At 39.0% G+C, this 22,606-nt stretch overlaps 1 protein-coding gene across 1 annotated transcript in view; it reads right to left on the bottom strand.

Moving 5' to 3' along the window:
- The window catches only part of LOC107044936 (serine/threonine-protein kinase tricorner), a gene marked incomplete at its 5' end in the record, with an annotated part of 379,667 nt that overhangs the window by 201,890 nt on the left and 155,171 nt on the right, over positions 1 to 22,606 (bottom strand). The window contains 2 exon segments of the mRNA XM_015267023.1: positions 1,743 to 1,976; positions 20,364 to 20,440. Coding sequence (XP_015122509.1) covers positions 1,743 to 1,976; positions 20,364 to 20,440 — 311 coding nt within the window.

Raw genomic sequence — 22,606 nt, 5'->3', positions numbered from 1 at the left:
GCTGAACACGCATACACAGAGGCTACGACCAGAAAGAAGAATTTACCTCCACTATAAATGAAGAGGAAAGTGAGAGCTAGAGGAAGTGATGGCTGTGATGGATAGTTCTGCCACGAGAATAAATGCAAAAATTTTTGAAGGATTTGGCAGTCATAAAAGCATTACTGGCGACAACTTTTGGTCAGTGAGGGAGGCTTGGAAACAGCGAGTGGAGTAGCGTGGAAGGGGCTAAGGAGAAGCAAAGGCACGAGAGTGACGTCGGAAGACATAGGCGATGCAGAGGGAGCCAAATCAGTGGCAGGATGGGACATCGAAAACGGACACGTCTGCAGCATTTGTCATTGTTGCCAATTCGCGAAAATTTTCTTAAATTTCGTCGCCATATCTTAAAAATGTTTCTTAATATATTATTCATTTATTAAGTGCTTTCTTACTCGTGAATCGCGGGGAGCGGAGTGACGATGGCATAGGTCCGCACTGTTTTCTGGAAATATCTGTTTGCCTTTAGGTATTCTGTATGTTGGCTACATTTAGGTTCATACCTAAAGCAATTTTTGTATTTTTTTCATTTATCTATTCATGTTATTATTGTGTTGAGAAGGAGAGGCTTGTGTAGGTGTAAAACAGTAATTGTAGCACCAATGAAATAAAATTCTATTCTATTCTATCTCATCAATCATACAATGTGGTGTAATTATTTTAATGTTGTATTATTTAAATAATCGAAATTTCAAAAAGTAAGAAAGTGTAATCTATCGACGACATTTCTCACGTACGTCATAAATTACATTTATTGTCAACTTAATTTAATCAGATAAAAAAAAATTGCTGAAATTTGAAAAATTTCAAACCTTGTTAATCCTTTCGAAATCATCTTTCCGTCCGTACTATTAACCGTAAAGTTCGACTAAAAACAACGAGCGAATAATGGGAAATTTATGCACATTTATGAAAAAAAATTTCATTAATTAATCGTCAATCGATTAAATTTCGAACCGCAATTTCAAGCGATTGTTTCTTGTAATTGTTCTCATTGAGATTAGACACTAAATTCTGGAGGTTATTCATAAAAAGTCAACACACTTTTTTGGGTCATTTTTGTTCATTACTAACCCACAGTCATTGTAGAGGTTTCGTCCTTTCCGACATAACACATCATTCTAGCTGCTATATTTAGAATATCGTTTTCCCGTGATGGCAAACGCCGAATACGCGATTTCCCTTTCATGAAACGAGAGAAACTTGACTTTACAAATATATAATTGATTCAACTTCATTTTTCCCTTTATTTTCATACAGATGTTTACTGATTATTACAAAATTTGTTTCATTGCGATCGAAAAAAAAAGAAATTACTTTTGCAATAACCCAATAGATTGATTACGGAAGGTGCCACATTCAGCTCCCACTATACGATTTCAGTACTGAATATCTACGAACAAATAATTCAGGAAGAGAAACATCCATGCAAAGACTTTACTGTCAAGTCAATATCACTATCGCTCTAGTACCAATAATTGGTGTGTGGAAAGGAGAAGTCTTCTGCAAACATAAATAGCATCGCCTGCGTCGCCAGGCGGAAATAAAATTTTCTGGTGAATATGAGTTTGCAGCGCGAACTGAAGGCGAGGGCTGCAATCATATACGCTAGAAAAGTTGTTTTTGGACGTTTGATGAACAATACTTATACGGCAAAAATTAAATTAAAAACTTCTATGCATGGCAATAGGGTGTAACTATACCTCGCCGAAGGCACCACGACCTATGACTTTGAGTGGTTCAAAATCTTCAACACCGAGCCTGGAACGCTTCAGGCGCAAAAACTCCGTCTCCTTCTGAGCATGTTGAAGCCTTTTCTCCTGTTTCTGCTGTTCAGAAAGACCCTCATCCTTCAATGATTCCTCGAGCTTAGCTAGCCGCTGCTTACGCTCAATATGTTGGGCTATCAAATTACTGTAGTAATTCTCAAGTGTTACCTGTCGACAATACCGAGCATTATGATGAGCACTATGTTTACTGGGTTGAAATTTTGCAGGGTGAAATATATAGATAGGACTGTTCAACAGAAGTTATGGATTTCTATGCATAATACATAGCTTTTATTGATCGTTTCTTACCATTTTATATCCGCCAGATACAAAACGGGTTTATAATTTGCTATGAAGTGAAAAAAAAGTCAGATGCAGCTGTATCCTATTTGATACAGCTGACAGATATTCCGTAGACGCGTCTTAGTACTTGTACTTAGTACGCTGAGAAATAAAATTTCTAATATCTGAAACATATTTTCTTGAGACAAGTAAATTATTTTCAATGGCTTAAATCTCGGAATCTGTGCACTTCACGGAACTCAAATAAATTTTCATTCATCACTATCGCGCCGCGTTACGTCATGAATATTTTGCATATTGTAATATTGGAAGTGCATAACGAAAAAATCATGAAAACAATAAAGACTCGAAGATTGACGATTCTTCTACGCGATTTACGTAAGTTTATTTGCGACAAAAACATACTTGAGTATAAGAATATTTTAAAGCATAAGGCCTTTCTCGGGTCATGTGAGTTAAAATGCTTGAGAGAATTAAGCGATTGAAGAAAATTTACTTGTCTCAAGAAAATATGTTTCAGATATTAGAAATTTTTTTTCTCAGTATAGTTCTGTGCTTGACGCGTAACTGGACGACCCTGGTTCGAATCCCGGGTAGGCGGCGCGGGAATTTTTTTTTCTAAATTCTAGTTCTCTTTGATTTTTTTTTAATGCTAACATCGATGCTTCTTGAAAACGTATTTCAATTTACAGCAGAGTTCCCTTCACTTTCCGCTTCCATAATTTGTCTTCTCTTCTCCTATGGGCTTGTTCTCCATCAAAAGAGTTCTCTCACTCCTCATACACTCTGCATCCTTGTTTTCAATGTCATGCACGGAGAATTGCGCAGTGTCTCAGTAACGGGATGGTTGCCACATGGTGACAAGCGTAGGTTATGTTGCTACTCTCCCACTACTACGACTCCCCCTACCCAACAGTCACCTTCCCTCTCCAATGCGCCCCACAGCGTCGGAGTGGGAGAAATTTCATTATTCGGATTTCATATGACATTCACTCGAGGACACCGCCCGAGCCGGGAAAAAAAGGGAACTCTACTGTATTCAACAGCTTCAACTTTCCTAGGAATAAAGAGAATGACAGGAATTTTTCATTTTTGATATACATACTTTAAAAAAATATTCATGATCAGTAGCGAAAACACTTGAGCCCAGTGGTAAGGGGTTTATGGAAAAACGAGTAATTCTGTACTTTCTCGAAGTGATAAATGAAGTGAATGCTATTTTCATGCTGCAGGTGTCTAGGTATATGAGACAAATACCAATTGCACTTATTGAAAGATCAAAAGGACTTGCACTGAGTACCAGATTAGTACTTATCAAAAGTAACAAAAATACTTTGGCCCGGTGGCTTGGCGCAGTGGGTAAATTCGTTATCTCACGTGCGAAAGGTTCTGAGTTCAAAACCCGGCCGGGTAGAATGGTGAGATCTCACGATTTAAAGTCTTGATCACCATCGCAGCATACCCTAATCGGAACGAAGCGATATAAAATAACGATTAAAAAAAAGAAAATACTTGGAACAAGTATCGATGTTACTCGAATTCAGTACTTGAGAAATTTATTGCGGAATTCAAGACCGCAACAACGGTCAAAATTTTGAAGTGCAAAATAATCTCCAACTACAACTGAATATTACGGTAAAAACTCAACTGTACTCGTCATTGACAGGACAATGAAGGGAATGATTTCTTAAGTCTTTTTTTTTCAAATGTCTCGACAATAAGTAAATTTAGAAGAGACCAGTAATGAGGATATTTTTTCTGTAACCCATGAAATGTCATGGTGCAGCGTCTCGCTTGATCTTTACGTAAGTTCAACCATGGCACACAGGTATCTGAGTCTCACATGCATACAACACGTCGCGCCGTACTTTTATAAAATTTGATTTGATTGCGAATACGAATTCAGTCTGGTTTTAATGGCCCAATACTCAATAAATCGAACAACTGACTTGCTGCAACTTTTGTACATACTTCTAGACGCAATTGAATAAATAACAATCAAGTTAAACGAATAATAAAGGACTGGATTGATTATTCTTCCCAATACAACTATCTGTGGTAACTACAATGGGGAAGTGAAAGTAGGTAGGATGGACGGGTTCCATCAGATGCGCCATAAGTCGTGGAAGGTTCTGGAATAGTAGCGCTACCATCGCGGTAGGTTCTAGAATGATGACGTCATCGATGAGTCATTCTGACTGATGACTCATCAAGTCAGGGGGTGGTGGGGGTACTTTCTAGAATTTTCTAGACGGATGACATCATCGATGAGTCATCTTCATCAACTCGGGGGCGTGGTGGGGGTACTTCCTGAGTCCTGTTGGGACTTGTATGGAATATGATACTAGTGGCGGTGCCACCGTCATGGAATTTTCTAGACGGATTACGTCATCGATGAGTCATCGACTCGCATGGGGGAGGAATCCCTCTAAGACCTGTTGGGACTTGTATGAAATATAATGACCTATTCATTATGATGGCTTCCGGATGGATGCCGCATCTCGATTCAGCTTTTTGCCGACGTTTCGCAAACATTTCAGTCTGCATCATCAGGGCTAGGTTGCTCCGATTCTGAAGCTCCCTGTTGTAAGAAAGGTCCTTATATCTCCCCTGACCCCAGGAAGGGGTAGGTAGAGTGGTGGGGGGTATCCCAGCCAATCAAGATGTTTTTAATTGATCAGCTGGTCAATTAAAAAAAAACCGGGAGGACGGTGTGCCAAATTGGATTGGTTTGGTATCCTCGATCCTTATTGAGATTATTCGGATGTTTTTGGATCTCGAGACCTTCGCGATGTTTTCTAGCGAAATATCCGTGTGAGCTGGCAAGTATTTCTGTCTTGTCATATTGGATAGAGTGTCCAGTGTCCATCCAATGTTCCGCCAGTGCAGATTGCGAGATATGGCCATTTTTTGCACACCGTTGGTGTTCTTTGATCCGTGTACTGATCCTCCTCCCGGTTTCACCAATGTACACTTTTCAACAAGAGCAAGGAATTTCGTACACCCCTGGGAGACTGAGTGGTGGTCTCCGATCCTTAGTACTGGGGAGCATTTGTCCAATTTTCATTGGTGGTTTGAAAGGTTTGCAAAGGCTCATTAACCACGTGTGGGTATGTGAATAAACTGTTTGGTGATTCGATTATCTGGAGAACTCACAAACAGTCCTATGTGGCTCTCTCTACATGTCAAGTCGAGCATGTTGTGATGAGTGAGGCGAGTCAAGAGATGTTGTCGATATAAAACTCCTTGAAACTGATTTTTCCACCCCAGATGCCAATGACCTTGTGGTGTGATAATAAGGCGGCGACGTGTAGTGCTGAGATGAGTGGGGGAAATAAATTAAGACATATAGTTGTCAAAGCTCATCATATCAAGGAATGTGTCAAGCTCAATCTGATCAAAGTAAACTGGATAAGTTCCAGGAATCAATTGGCTGACGTATTCAGCAAACCTCTGGCGTTTCAACTACGCAAACGCCAAGTTGACAAAATAATGAATGTAAATATGTAAGAATTGTTTTTTTGTCTGTTTAGGAAAAAAGAGTATTTAAATTGAAGCGAGACCGAGGTCAGTTATGGCGGGAGGACTCGGAAGCTGTCGGGAGTATTGGAAAGATGGCGCCAGCTCCCGGTCCCACTAGAATTGCATTTATGGTTTAATACATGTATATATGCTATGGTGAGGAGGGATCTTGCGCATGCGCCGCTCTCGTCTCTAACAGGTTGTGACTCGAGAGAGTTCACTCTTCATTCTACACTCTACACGACAAGACGCGAGACGTGCTTTAACCAATAAACCAGTGTTCTAATAATAAAACCCGTGTACCATTTATTGTGTCCACACCCGCCATCCAACAAGTAGGCATATCTGAGAATTAAAACGTTTTATGTGAATATCAGGGGAAATTTTTTTTTTAAATAAGTGAAAATTGCATTTCACTCCACTTGAAATTTGTTGAAATTTAAGCAATAGCTGTAACAGATTTCTCAATGTTGTAAATTTAAATTCAATTTAAGGTCAAATTGTTCATAGAATACCTGAATGAGCTTGAAAATTCGGAATAATTGGGTTATCCATATTAGATTATCATTGATATTTCAATGACATCAAGAATTCCCGAACTGGTTGCAGAAATTGATCATTACATCCAACTGAATTTTCAGTGGATTGAAAATTCAGGAAAATGATTGTTCGAATTTTCAAAATATTTAATCATTTTCATTCAGGGCATGTGGACCTGAAAATTGCAATTCCATTGAGTACTTCAGAATTCAACTAATTTTTCAATAACAAAGTTATATAAAAATTTCGTGTGAATAAGTGATTGATGAAAATGTCAAAAAATGACTTCTGTACAACCGATTGTCTTTTTTACAGTTCTATCTCTCCACTGAGGCCTTCGATAAAATTATAACAGAAAAATTTTATTTACACATACTCGAATGGATTTGAAACATCTCATTTGAAGAAACTATCCAAAAGCTCTCAGGGAAATTCATGAAAAATTCGAAATTTTAAACTATCATCATAAAAATCAAATCAACCAATATAGCTATCGTAATCATCTTTTAATTTTGACTCAATGCCATTAAAACAAATATTTTAAGCTTTGATTAAATTAATTTGAAGCATGATGTTCCAATATATCCCTGGAATACTGATTAAAAAAAAAAAATTTTGCGAATTTTCGAGTAAATCAAAATAACGATTATTGCTATCGCCTTCATCTTCGAACTCGGTCAATGGATCATCTAAACAAATTTTTTAAGCCATCATTCAATCCATTCAGAACATCTTTTTTAGTTATCATAGGACAACCGATTTTCTAAAAAAAATTCAAAAATTGAAAAAACTTATAGATGAATTAAATTTTAATTAATAGCGATCGATAGGGCTCAACAATACTTATCTTTGAAAACAAAATTCAATTCCCTCCATTCATTAGCGAACATTTGAACAAAAATTTTAGCACACACATATATTTCTGACTTTTTGGATCACAATAGGGCGATATAACACCAAAAACCAAAAATTTAAATTTAAACGATTAGAATGCTTCCATTTGGAAGCGAAAATATCGATTTCCAATGCGAAAACATTTTTTTTGTGTTTAAAATATGTTAAGAAAAATCCCTGTTTTTTCCCCTCAACTCAACCGTTTGTGAAATAAAAAGTTCTAGACAATATGATGAACTAATTTATTTATAATTTTCATTGAACATTCAATAATTGATTAACTACTAATTTATCATTTCATTTTCATTAGGAAGAATGAGCGAGGGAGAGAAACAGAAAGTAAACGGTTCATGAAAAACCTCAAATGATTCTTACATTTATTCTGGAGTGGTCAGACGTTGCCTTCACGCGCATGAGCAAACCGTGGGGGCAAAGCTGTAGTAAGTGGGAACCACTGAAATGTAGTATATACTGGAAAGGGCACTGATCCGCCTGACGCGAGCCGACAGAGAGGGGCGATTTTCAAGGATACCTATCTCTCTCGTACCGTCCGCTCAAAAAGTTTTCTTACCTTCTAGAACGTATAGAATTCAGTATTGGCGTTCAATTTTTTTTGTTGCATCATTATAACATAGAATTGATCATTTTTTTCCAATGTAATAATACTCGGGCCATTTACAATTTAATTAAAATAATTCCACATGGGAAAAATACAAAAAAATATACAATTCAACAATACAATAGCAACAATTGAGTGTGCACCACTCAGAGTACATAAGCTTTTTAACTCGCATGTACATGCTCGTTCTACGCATGCGCAACGCCTGCTAGAGTGAGACAGGTATCCTTGAAAATCTACCTCTCTCTGGCTCGTTTTCCGCTTACGGGCCTAGCATGGCAGTGCCCTTTCCAGTATATACTACATTTCAGTGGTGGGAACGAAACGAAGGTATATCGTTCTGTATCAGTAGAGGTTCTCCGTCGCGGAGCCGAATTTAGGGGATGGAACTGAAAATTACGTTTAATTTCCAATCTATAAGAGATACACTGATACGATCGAGACACAATTTGTAAAAAATGTTGTTATAAACATTATGAAATGAATAAAAAATTGACTCATCGATTGGATTGCAAGTTATTAGTAGTGATTCTTACCAAATTAGTCCTGCCTAAAAAAAAAGTTGGAGAAGAAAAACTTTTGTTCTTTCAACAGATAAAAAAAAATTACAATAAAAATATCCATTTTTACATCGAAAAAAAATTGTTTTCGTACATCCAGCCTTTAAACAGTTCCGGGGGGTGAACGGTGGCAGATAGTGCTGAAATCAGTGGACTATGTGAATAGGACTGTGGACTTAGATGATTGGTAACAGGTGTATAGAGTACAGTGGTTGAATCGTACAAGGCACGTCTGCTCTGAACAATTTATTTGATAGCACTGAATACATTTGAAGCGAGTCGAATTATCGCTAGCCCGGCTCGTACACGTACGACAACGTATATGTGTCAGAGAGTCAGCCAGTGTGCTGTCAGCCCGACTCCTCATCATTGTTCCCAACAGATAGAGCTGAAGTGCTCTCGACATTTTTTGTGGAGAATTTGACGCTCTACAATTTTGTGTGCCATATTTTTATTCGTATTTCATGTAGTTTGCGAGTTATTTGGAAAAAATCATATTTCAGGGTAGTTTTCTTTTTTTTCAACCCCCACGCAAAATTTGAAAACATGAAACACCCCCGCAACGTGTCAAACAACCAAAATATAACTTTTTATGAAAAACGCAAAGTGGTTACCTCCCACGCGTATTTAAATGTCACGTTGCCTGGACTAGCAAGGAGCACTAGGTAGGTGTCCGCCCCCGATTTTGATGAAACTTCAATATGTTATAGAGGATTCAAAACTAAGTGCCACGTATTTTTTTTATCGGCCCATACGCGGGTTTAGGGGGTGAAACTGCCCTCTGAAGTTGAGCACCTCCCGGGGTATGTCTTCAATTGCGCACATAGGGAGAATATTTAGACAATTTTTTTGCAATATAACAGGAAGCTCATGCAAAATGATTAAGATAGAAATTGAAATCATCTCCGAGGGGTGAATACCCTCTGAAGTCATTTATTCAATAAAAAAATATATATCGCTCCGGATTTCATGAAACCAATTTCATTTGAAAGTGCATAAAAAAATACAAAATACCTTTTTTGCATTCTTTTTGTTTCCGGATGGAAGCTATGTAATTGTAATTTTTTTCGATTTCCTAATTTTAGGTGGAAATGCCTAGAAATGTTATGAAACGTGAAGAAATGATGGTTTTAAAAAATGTCTGTATATATGTGTGTATGTCTGTGGTCATGTGTGTGCGTATGTCCCCAATTGCCTCCATAACTCGAGAACGTTTAGCGCAAAGAACTTGACATTTTGGCTGCCATATGGTACTATTGATACTCAAAACTGGGCTAAATTTCAGCTCGATGGGTTGAGCGGTTCCTGAGATACAGCAATTCCTCAAAAATCGTTTTTTGCCGATATCTCCTGAACCATTCGACTGATGCGATTTTTTTTCAAAATACTCGTCGTGATGATACCTTTCTAAATGGATCGAAAAAAAACCATTACACCCCAAGCAATGTGGTTTTATCCTCGTTTTTTCATTTGAAATTGCTTGTAAACATGATAACTTAGAAAATAATCGAGATAAAAACTTCAAACTTGGTAGGATTTCAGGCCTTATGATAACGAAGCTTGGTCTTTCGGATGAGCAAAATCGGAGTAGTAGTTTCGGAGATATTCAACTTTTTATGTGAAGCTGTTTTGCTCAATATCTCAAAATTATACAACCGATTGCAATTTTTTTGTTCAAAATGTTCGTCTTGATGTCATCTATCTGCATCAATCAAAATATGTATATCTCTCTGTAGAAACTTTTCAAGATATTACCGTTTTTGTATTTTTTTGGTCAGAATTCACTCTTGAACACTATAACATGGATTAAAATCAGGGAAACCTTTTGAAACATGGACTACTAGGTAGGATTGTCAAATAACATTCCTATATCCAATTTTAGGTCAATATATTCAATAGCTACTAAGATAGAACAATTTATCAAAGATTCTTGCGAAGAAAAGGATCAACGCATCTATATTTAACTGTTCATTTTCACTCTAGGCTGACTTAGAAAGATCATATCACAGAAAAAAAAAATTATTTTTATTTTATTGAAATAGAGAAAATGAGGTAACGGGTTTATGACCACCGCAGCCGCACGCTACCTATGTAACCACTAGTGATTCGCATATTTACTTACTCTCACTCCCTATTTATTCTAATCAATCACCTGAACATAGTCTCTGTATACATACATATGTGGACAGAAAAGAAGAGACAAAAAATCGAAAAATTGAATGAGAATGAGGATTTAGAAAGAGGAAAACGAATGACGATGAATTTGACGAGTTCGAATGGAGCGTAAACAGTGGATCGCAAATAAGTTTTCATGGCCAGATCGAACTCGATGAGAGAGTCACAATACAGTCAGAAGAATGAACGTTTAAAAGAGAGTATTATTATGTAATAATAGAGTAAGAAATTATAGTCTTATTATGTAATTTTAAGGAATAATTGCTGAATTATATGAAGAATCGTATGAACGAAACAAAAAACAAGTCATGATTGAAATTTTTTAAAACAGTAACTCCGCTCTCAAAATATAATATTATTCAGCTAAATTTCAAAATATTGCTGCTTCTCTATTTTAATGGGTGGAAGAAAAAATGTACATACGTAAAAGGGGCAGAGTCTATGGTACATCAAAAGGTAATGAAATTTGAGTATTGTTGGCCATAACATTTTCAAAAATACCAACCAATAAGTTTTCATCTCTAAGAAACATGGATCGAGTTCCATTCGGAAGCATACTACCAATGGAATTGGTAGAAACTAAAATTGAAGAAAAAAAATTTACACAAAAAATAACAGTAATGAGTGATCTGTCAAATAGCTTCCGTCATACTGCTTGTTTAAATTGCAATTTAAAGGCAAAAGAAGATCAATTTCCTGGAATTGGCGTACTTTGGAATTTTTTGCAGTATAAAAAAAAGGTCATGGGGAATGATGAGAAAAACCATTGGAATCGTCTCCGGAGGATGAAGTTTGGGGGTCAAACTACCCCCGCAAAGAGTCAGGTTCCCCATGAAAAAACTATTGCCCGGAATTTTATGGAATGATTCCGATTTGAAAAAGCAGGAAAAAAACACGCGATGTCTCTTTTGGATCTGTCCTGGAAAAAATTTGGCCAGTGGTGTAGAATAGAATGAATTGAAAATAATTTTCAAATGAGATGATCTTACGACCCTGATGTTTATATTGTTTTTGAAAAGATTTTAATGAAGACGTATGATAATGACTTTGTCGCGATAATTCAAATCCACATTAGAACAATATGCCAGAGTTATAAAAATATCCATTCGAAGGTCATCTGTCTTGTTTAAAAATTACATCACGGTGATAAATATGCACGGCTTACAATATCGATGTTTCACGTTTTAATTCCTCATGAAAACACAATCAGTTTACAAGTGTCCATCAACAAAAATGGTCTCTCCGTGGGCATCGTTTTTCTGTGCCCGTTTCATAATGAAAGTTAATCCAATCAACGTTATCAGACTTCTCATGACAACATTTGAAGTGCTCAATCTTGCTGAAATGCCTGTGAACAATGAGGAACGCGAATTAGCGGACACATTCCAAAGGATATTAATTCAATCCATGGAGGAATACAATGGCGTTGACATGATTGAAGAAACATCTCTAGATTTAGGCTCTCTAGATTTTAAGGCTCAAGAGCCTTATAAAGATATAGAAATGATGGCGGTCGAGGATGAAGAATTTCAACCACATACCAAAGAATCATCTGAAAGTTGTTTGGAGAATGAGGAACCCGTAGATTTCGACTATAAAAAGAGAGCAGTTGAGTTCTGGAGAAGCAAAAACGAAGGAAAACCTTTCTGTAAAAACTGATGCACATCGATTTAAAAAGGTGAAATCAAGTCGACAGTTAGGACGCTGGGCGTACCAAATAAATAAAGAGGGACATATATGCAGAAGTTGAAACGTATTTCGGAGTACACATTGAAAAATATGAAGAATGCTATTGATGCGGGATTAATCATTCACGATACTGATGTACGAAGGGTGGGCTCTGCAAGCCCAAAAAGAAATCGGATTCAGAGACGTTCGTTTCAAGGCTTCGTCCTGGTGGTTGCATTATTTCAAGAAGGCACACCGTATTACATCCCGAAACATTAATAAATTCGTTACGCCGAAAACATTGGAGAATCGAGAAGCTTTACAAAAACAATCAGACGAATTTCTCCAGGAAGTTCAGCCTTATTTTGCTACCTATGGCCCAGAAAATATCTATAATTCTGATCAAAGTGGTTTTCAATTAGAAATTCATTCAGGGCGTACTTTAGCTGAGGAAGGCGCAAAACAAGTGACGTGCATAGTACAATCGGTAACCTCAACAACACATAGTTACACGATAAAACCCACCATTTCTGCTGATGGTAAATTACTATCACCTCTCTTTTTGGTTTTGAAAGAACTTCCGGAACTTTTGGCCCAATGGTGGAACACAATCTTTTTCGACCATCCAATGTTTTCGTCATGGCTTCAAAATCGGGGAAACTTACTTCAGGTGAGATGATATTCAAGACATAAGAGCCTATGATATTTTCAATACAACAATTGGTATTATTAAAAAGTACTTGATTTTTTAGAGCATTTTAAAACCTGGTTAAAGGAAGTATTTTTTCCGAATGTGGGACCTAGAAATCTACTGTTGATAGATTCGTGGAGCAGGCACTGTCCTCAAGCGGTACAAGAAGCAACTCCTCCAAATGAACAATTGTTAGCTGCGTTGATACCAAAGGGTACAACTGTAAAAATTCAACCCCTTGATGTATATGGTTTCAGAATATGCAAAAATTATGTCCGTCATTTTTCGGATACTGTTGTACTCCTTGACTATGATCTTAATTTACACTTGAGGAATAATATAATAAAGTTACAGTCTTTAGTCCATAATTGATTATCATCACCAAGGTATCAAAATTTATTTCGTTACGCTTGGTTTCAAAGTGGTTATATTGTTAAAAAACCTGATGAATTTGAAAATCCTGTCGATTTTGCATTTGGACAATCGTCTCATCTACACTGTGACATTGAAGGCTATTCCAATGTTGCAGTAGTAAGATGCTCTTGGTGCAAAAAATCACTTTGTTTGCAACATTATTTTGATGAATACCATTTCTGTACGAATCACGATCCTTAATATGATTCATTCTGCATATTGACTATACCAAAAATTAAGCTGAATAAAAACGTCATGTGTCAAAAAACTGAATTATCTGACCGTCAATAAGACTGGTCATTTCTATTCTAAATTCCATCATCCAGTGATTATTATAATGATTGCATTTCGGTATCAATGTTTCATTGCAGCATAAATTTAGCAGTACATTTCAAACATTGACAATAATGTTTGGAAGGTGACTACCTTCGGATTATTTGAATTGATAGTTACTAGGAGGGGTAACGTAGCATAAATGTAGCATAAATGTAGCATAAATGTAGCAATATATTCCAAACACTGACAATAATGTATGGAAGGTGACTACTTTTGGATTATTTGAATTGATGGTTACTAGGAGGATTAAAAACAAACATTATTGTCAGTGTTTGGAATATACTGCTACATTTATGCTACATTTGCCACATTTATGCTACGTTGCCAATTCCAGGAAATTGATCTTCTTTTGCCTTTAAATTGCAATTTAAAAAAAATGCAAAAAAGGTATTTAGTATTTTTTTATGCACTTTCAAACGAAATTGGTTTCACGAAATTCGGAGCGATATATTTTTTTTAATTGAATTAATGACTTTTCACGGGGGTAGTTCACCTCCGAAATTTCACCCCTCGGAGATGATTTCAATTTCTATCTTAATCATTTTCCATGAGCTTCCTGTTACATTGCAAAAAATTTGTCGCAATATTCTCCCTATGTGCGCAATTGAAGAAATACCCCGGGAGGTGGCCAACTTCAGAGGGCAGTTTCACCCCCTAAACTCACGTATGGGCCTATAAAAAAAATATGTGGCACTTAATTTTGAGTCCTCTATAACATATTCAAGTTTCATCAAAATCGGGGGCGGACAGCTACCTAGTGTTCCTTGTAAGAAATCATATCTGGGTCATATGGGGTCACATAGGAGTTACATGGGGAAAAAATTAGGCACTTTTTTGGGCCAATTTTGGTTTTTTGGTGCTCTTATAGGATTTTTCAAAATTGCGTTTTTTCAATTCGAGCATCAAGTAAGCACGAAAAGTGAGGAAGAAAGCGATAAAAAAAATCAAACCTAGGGGATAATTCAGTGCTTTTCAGGCGCTTTTTAAGTGCTCTCGGATGGTGGAAAGAAAACTGCGGAAAAATGTTTTTTTTTAAACAAGAATGGAAGCGTTCGCAAGGAAACAACGTGGATGGAAAAAGGGTAGGGGAGATGGGCATATGGGTATGGTGACTTCCCCGAATTAGTTGCTGTTTTAATGAGACAAAATAAAATTTTGGTGTCTGACCCACGGCCAACTTGTCCAGGGAATCAATCGAGTCAAGAGGCAGTCATTGGGCATGCTTCTAGCAGTCTCGGAGTGGTGGACATGCTTGGAGACATTAGGCGCTCGCAAATGAAGGCAATTAAAATTTGGTGCTTCGTCTCTCGATCGACATCAAATGGAAGCACAGTCGAGTCAAGAGACAAAGTTATTGGGTATGTCTCCAGCAGTCTCGGAATGGTGGACATGCTTGCAGATATTAGGCGCTCGCGAATGAAGGCAATTAAAAATTTGGTGCTTCGTCTCTCGATCGAGATCTAATGGAAACTCAGTCGAGTCAAGAGACAAAGTCATTGGGCATGTTACCACCAGCCTCGAAATGGACATACTTGGGCACATTAGGCGCTCGCGAATGAAGACAATTCAAAATTTGGCAATTTCAAATTTCCAATTGCCTTCATTTGCGAGCGCCTAATGTCTCCAAACATGTCCACCACTCCGAGACTGCTAGAGGCTGTAAGGATATTTTCCCGGGTTGTTCACCCAGGAAAAATCCAAACTACTTTTTATGCCGTCTCTATCGCTCAATAATCGGGCGCCAGCTGAACCTGCACGGGAGGTTCGACGGAAACCGGCCCCTGAGGCAAACTCCTCCACTCAGAGGACTTCTGTGGCCGGGCAAAGGGTTGCCCAGCTAGCATCAGTGTGACACGGTAGAGTGGGCGAGGTCCNCTGAGGCAAACTCGTCCACTCAGAGGACTTCTGTGGCCGGGCAAAGGGTTGCCCAGCTAGCATCAGTGTGACACGGTAGAGTGGGCGAGGTCCACCAGGAGTATCTTATGCCAAACGTCACCAGCCACTATTTCAGGCTGGAAATTAAGCCTCACGGCCTAATCACCCATGCAAATTGAATTTACACTCGTCCTGGAGGGTTTTTAACTCTCTCAGTAGGCTTTCTCCTACCGAGTATTTCGACTCGGGAGTGTTTCAGAGCTAATTGCGAATCAGCCGGGAATCCTCAGAGCCTGGGACACCGAGAGGCTGATCCGACCAAAGTGGAACACTGTTACCCACTTCACGACCACCCACACTCTCGGCCACCAGTTACCGCTTCGGTCATCGCACGTCACCGTCTCCGGGTACTCGAATGTCGGCACATGGTCGGGTCGACAGGAGGACGATCTCTACTCCAGACCCACGGGCCCATGCGCTCGTCATTTGTTTCGCCGAGCCAGGGGCATCCCCCTACGTTCGCTACCATCAGTTATGCACCTGGTTGCGCTGAACTATTCGCCCACTACTCCCTTGGCCATCTTTCAAGCCAATACCACANTCTTTCAAGCCAACACCACAGTATATCTCGGAGAAATCCTTTCGACTTCCCCGCTCGAGCGTCCGCGTTCGACTAACTCAGAATCTTACTAGGGCCTTCTCCCCCTAGTCTGGATATCTCAGCGACGATAGGTCATTCCGTTACCCTATCCCCACCAATCAACCCGACGGGATCCCGGGGGCACCAGTCCTCTCACCTGGCCGTTGGTCCCTAGTCTACTCTGACATAGCCTATGGAATCGCCCAGTTGGACAGCCTGTACGTCCGCCCCTTTTCCCATAGCACATGCTGGGCGAATTCCAAAATAGCGATAGTCTAGTAACGTCCTCCAGACCTCCAGGGGTCGCGGTTTCACCCATAACCGCTATGCGTTACGTCTTTCATCGGTTTGTCGCTCAGTTCATTTAGTCCCGGCTTTCCTCAGCCGCCTCTAGATGTCACTAATTGTCTCTCTTCACTAAGTTAAGAGTTCACATATCTTTTTAAGGGGATTTCAACCCGTAACGAGCAAATCTCGTTACAAGGCATATGCAATGATTTTGTCTCTTGACTCGACGGAGCTTCCATTGGATCTCAATCGAGACGAAGCACCAAATTTTTAATTGCCTTTATTCGCGAGCGCCTAATGTTTCCAAACATGTCCACCATTCTCAGGCTGTGTGGAGACATGCCCAATGACTTTGTCTCTTGACTCGACTGAGCTTCCATCTGATCTCGATCGAGAAACGAACCACTAAATTTTTAATTGCCTTCATTTGCGAGCGCCTAATGTCTCCAAGCATGTCCACCACTCCAAGACTGCTCGAAACATGCCCAATGACTGTGTCTCTTGACTCGACGGTGCTTCTATTATATCCCGGTTGAGAGATGGAGCACCAAATTTCAAAGTGTTTCCATTCAAGAGCGCCTAATGTCTCCAAGCATGTCTACCATTCCGAGACTGCTGGCGACTTGTCCAATGAATTTGTCTCCTAACTCGACTGAGCTTCCATTGAATCTCAGCCGAGAGACGGAGCATCAAAATTTAAATTGTCTCCATTCAAGAGCGCCTAATGTATCCAAACATGTCCACCATTCCGAGACTGACCCTGACATTCCCAATGACTTTGTCTCTTGACTCGACTGACCTTCCATTGGATCTCGATCGAGAAACAAAGCACTAAATTTTTAATTGCCTCCATTTGCGAGCGCCTAATATCTCCAAGTATGTCCACCATTCCGAGACTGCTACCGGCAATCCCGATGACTTTGTCTCTTGACTCGACTGTGCTTCCATTGGATCCCGGTTGAGAGACGGAGCACCAAAATTTAAATTGTCTTCATTCAAAGGCGCCTAATGTCTCCAAGCATGTCCACCACTCCAAGATTACTAGAGGCATGTCCAATGACTTTGTCTCTTGACTCGACGGTACTTCCATTGAATCTCGGTCGAGAAACGGAGCACAAAAATTTCGATTGTCTCCATTCAAGAGTGCCTAATAAGTCCAAGCATGTCCATCATTCCGAGACTACTGGAGAAATGTCTAATGACCCTGTCTCTTGACTCGATTGATCCCCTGGACAAGTTGGCCGGGGGTCGAGCACCAAAATTTTGTTTTGTCATATTGAATAGCACCTGATTCGGGGAATTCGCCATACCCATATGCCTATGTCCCCTACCCTTTTTTCATCCACGTTGTTTCCTTGCAAACGCTTCCATTCTTGTTTAAAAAAAATTTTTTTCCGCAGTTTTCTATCCAATATCTATTCAATATCCCCCAGATGTGATTTTTTCATCGCTTTCTTCCCCACTTTTCGTGCTAACTTGATGCTCAAACTGAAAAAACCCAATTTTGAGAAATCCTAAAAAAGCATCAAAAAAACAAAATTGGCCCTAAAAAAGCGCCTAATTTTGCGCAAATTTTGGATCAGATTTGAGCACCTAGGACTGCCAACTTGACGGACCTCATGTGACTCCTACATAATCCATATGTGACCCTTACATTACTCCCACATGATCCGCACATGATCCTCACATGATTCCCATATGATCCCCATATGACCCCCACATAATCCCCATATGACCCCCACATGACCTCCATATGTCCTTCACGTGACCCGTATATGATCCTTATATGACCCCCATATGACTCTTTTGTCATGTGTGTAACCCGGAAAAATATCCTTACAAACTATACTCGTTTAGAAAAAATGCAATTATCCGCTAGTTTTTCTATGTACGGGATCGAAGGCACGCTCCGCGCTCCTATCATTATGATTGATTTTATATAATTCATCACGTTAATATTGTAAGTTCGTTTGAATCAATATGGTATTTCACGAGTATAAATTTCGATAGTAATACTAAGGAGGAATTCGCGGGAAAGATGAAAACTTCTTTTGAAAATCCATGAATTTTTTTTATTGAAAACGGGTGGAAATTTCCATCGAAAATCGGTCGGAGATGCGTCGAAATCCATGAAAACTTCAATTGAGGAACAACACATGTTCTGTTGGAAATGATGTTGGTATCGAAGATCAGAAAATAATTCCATGTTAATTATACGGGCGTTATCGATGGAAAACCATGAATATCTGAGGTACTAAATACCATCAAGTTGGTTGCATTTATAGACATATAAATAATAAATATATATACCATTTAATCAAAGATATAACTCTTTGTAGACATAATTTTTAAGTTTAACGTTTTGTCGTTGTTGTCTTGTGAAAAATTTCAATGGATCTCATGATCGAACTCTCGAAAAAGCTACATATAATTGTCCGTGATTGGAAACATCCCTTTGTAGATCTACAGCAACATTACCAATATAAATATCGTCAACATCATCAACAAAATCAGTATCACCATCATCATGCATGCGATTTCCCGTTCATTCAGGAATAAATGTGTGAAATCTCCTATTTATATAAGAATTTTCACAGGCTGGAAGTGAAATTTATCAATAATTGGTATAACCATTTTGACCGTAGAAATCATTTTCATATTGTTGAATAATGGATTATCCTTATTGCTCCAGAAATTGATTGATGAAAAAAAATGTAGACGATTTTTTTCAAACTTTGTTTCCCAATGGAAGCTTCGTTTTCTTTCTGCAATGGTAAGGGATATCGACTTGAAAATTTGTGTGGAAAATGCCTTTCCAAGCAATCCGCTCCTATCAAGATCCAGCGAGGAGTTCCCCACCCCCCTCAATATCAGCACCATCATCAATCATCTACATCATCAACATCATTAACATCACCAACATCATCAGAACAATCAACAAAATCAAAACCATCAACACCGCCAACATCAGCACCAGCATCCCCAATATTACCATCACTGACACCAACATCATCTACATCATCAACATCACCAACATCATCACCGCCTCCAGTAATACCGACATCATCAAAAAAATCGATATCATCATCATCATGACGGCGATTTCTCTTTCAGAACATTCAGGAATGAAAGTGTGACATTTCTTTTTCATATAAAAGAAGACAATCCGTTCAATGCGAAAATTTATCAAGATTCAGCGAGAACTTTCCTCCAACCAATATCAGCACCAACATCTTTAACATCACTAACATCAACAACATCATTAGAATCATCAGAAACATCAAAACCGTCAGCCCCGTCAGTATCATCTACATCATCAACATCACCAACATCATTAGCGCACCTTCAGTAACGTCAACATCATCAACAAAATCAATGTCATCATCATCATGACGGTGATTGCTCTTTCAGAATATTCGGAAATAAAAGTGTGACTTCTCCTTTTTATATAAGATTATTTTATATTATTCATTTTTATAATGCATTTATGAGTGCATGTAATTTAATACATTTGAAATTTGAATGAAGAAAAAGAAGTTTCTCAGGAGTAAATGAGGTGATAGATCAGCGTAGGTGAGAGCACGCGCGTCCGCTGTAGGACTCTTAATTTGAAATTTCTATTCACATAAAGTGATCAAAGTTAAATTGAGACGTGAACAACAATTGTAATAAAAAATAATAATCACCAAATGGGGTCTTGAAAAATAATTTCACGAAGATATTCTGATGAAACCATTTAAATGTCCACCATAACACATGGGAGTAACACATCTGCAGACACGAGTTCATTATCACAGGCTCCCTGTCACCTGCTTGTTTATTCAAATGAAGAAGAAGTATAGAAACATTGGCGCGTTGAAATTTACTGGAGGCAAATTAATTGTACTTATCTAGCAAACCCTCTTCTACATATTATTGACGCATTTCATTAACGGAAATCACATGAAATGATGAAAATATCGCAATCAATCACCAGAGAGGGGCCCACTATTTATTTTATAAAATAAAATTCTATGAATAATCAACTCACCTTGGCTTTCGTGGCTTTGTCCAGCGTGTGACCACTAAATCTGATCGTGCTTTCAGTAGCGGTCATTTCTAGCACCCCTGTAACAGGTTGAATAACATAAATCTAAGAGTATGAATAAATGGAAAATTTATATCCTATAGATATAATCTGTATCGATTAATTCGAAAGGAGGAGGATATGTTTCAGATAAACGTAACATAATTGAGGAAATTGTTACGTATTATAATCGAATGAAAGTAATTCGAAAATACATGTTTTTAGTTGCCAAACTGCATTTTGGCATGAAAATCGATTGCCAAGCTGTGACAAAAATTGTAGGTAAATTAGGGTACCTACCCTCGGGGTTAGGGTGAAAAAAATTGAAAATTTCCCTAAAAAAGAGTTTTTCCAAAATAACTCGAAAAGGTCTCGAGATATGATGTAATACATGGTAAACAAAATTGTAGAGCGCAAAAGTCTCTGCAAAAAAGGTCTTGACCACTTCACTCCTATTCCGTACTGTTCATCCCCCAGAGCCATTCACACACATGGGGTGAGAAAAAATCTTTGACAAAATGAAAATTTTTTTTTCTCATTTTTCCGTCCTGTTGATAGTTGATAATGGTTCCAGTGTCGACTGTCGACTCCAACTTAGGTACCAAGTTGAACGCGATTTTCTATTTCTACCCCTCGAGGTAGCCTCTATCGGAGAACCCCTGGTGCGAGAGAGAACTATCTGCTGTAATGAACATGTGGGGATGTTCCTTAGGACACGATACTGCCATCAAAACAACTAACCCCCCCGTGACATAGGAAGGCGACCCGTGAGTAAAAGGTAGCGAGAGAGAGCGTTTCACTTTTCCACCCCGGGGTGGTCAGAAGTCCAATCCTCGTGACGACCATGAGGTTTGGGGGTTTCCACGCCATGGTATGGCTAAATTTGTGTCTTAATTCCATAGTATTTTGTTTAATCTCAAGACCGGCATAATCACGCGTTTTTGAGGGCCCATGGAATTATCGCGAAGAAGGGCCAAGTTATGAGTCATCCGATAATTTTTATGGGAGCCACCCTATTGTTAATCCTACGGCAAATCGATTAGGTCCGGCTGAAATGCCGGCGCTCCAAATTATAATGGATTTTACGGTGGTTAGATGGTTACGTTTTAGATTTTCGGTGGAAGGTCACGAGGAACAAGTGCAACCCTTTTATCCCGTGAATTGCCAGGTTGCTTAGAGTTTTGAAAAATTAGGAGAATTAGTAGTATCGGTCTTTTAACCCCGTGAATCCAGGAGAACCGACCCGTAGGAGGCGCCAAAAACCCTTAGTAATTTTCCGAACGCCCACCAGTTCGGCCCAGGTAATCATTAGTCAATTTTATAAAGTTACGTCTAAAGAAATTAGAATTGAGTATTTGTCGCAGTTGAATTCCCCAAAAGCCTTTGGTGGCGCCAACAAAGCCAACGCTTGATGTGCCGAAAATCTGCGCCAATCAGAGCTCGTCTCTGTTGGCCAGAATTCGCGCTGCGGTTAGTGCCCGTGACACTGACCTAGGGCAGTTAGTTCCGCGTTGACCGCCGTCGATCATGAGTCACGTGCGAAATTTTGAGTGTGTCCACGCAACGTAATTGTGCCACGTGGATTATTATACCTTTTGGAGGGGCCGTACCGATCCAGGATGGTCCGAAAAGGGAAGAGGACCTCTAAACACAGGAAGATAGTGAGTTTTTAGTTCGGTTTATGTATTTTTCCGAATTCATTTCGGCTTTTAGTTATTCGACTACGGGGTTTTCAGCCCCATACGTCGCATTTTATTCCGTTAAAACGGTGACCGTGACGCTTAATCCAAATTGTGAGGTGCCGATTCCCCCTTTTTTTTCACTCATGATTGGGTGGTTTTCGTGATTTTTGGTGGGTTATTCAAGGGGATAATTACTCACGTTTAATTGCTAGAGCGCGTCCATTCCCGTTATACGTGGGCTTTTGCGCGTACGAAATTCCACTCGTGTTTGAATTGAGTTGGTTCGCGTAGATAGTTAATTAAAATTAAGGTTTGTGGATCAACGTGTTCGGGGGGCTTCCCTGAGTAATTCATCTCAGGGTTTCCGAAAATTCGCTCTGCCGATTTCCGGATATTCCATTTTTGGTTTTTATGGATTTCCAGCCCATTCTCGCTGGCGTGTACACCGTGTTTCTCGAGGGAGAATTCCCCCCGACTTCGACTCCCTCTCAGATACTCATCCATGTTTATACGTAGCTATTCTCG

Source organism: Diachasma alloeum, unplaced genomic scaffold (genome assembly GCF_001412515.2).
Source record: "Diachasma alloeum isolate Michigan unplaced genomic scaffold, Dall2.0 Dall_scaffold_00842, whole genome shotgun sequence".
Classification (NCBI taxonomy): Eukaryota; Metazoa; Arthropoda; class Insecta; order Hymenoptera; family Braconidae; genus Diachasma; species Diachasma alloeum.
This window is presented reverse-complemented; position numbering and strand designations above follow the sequence as displayed.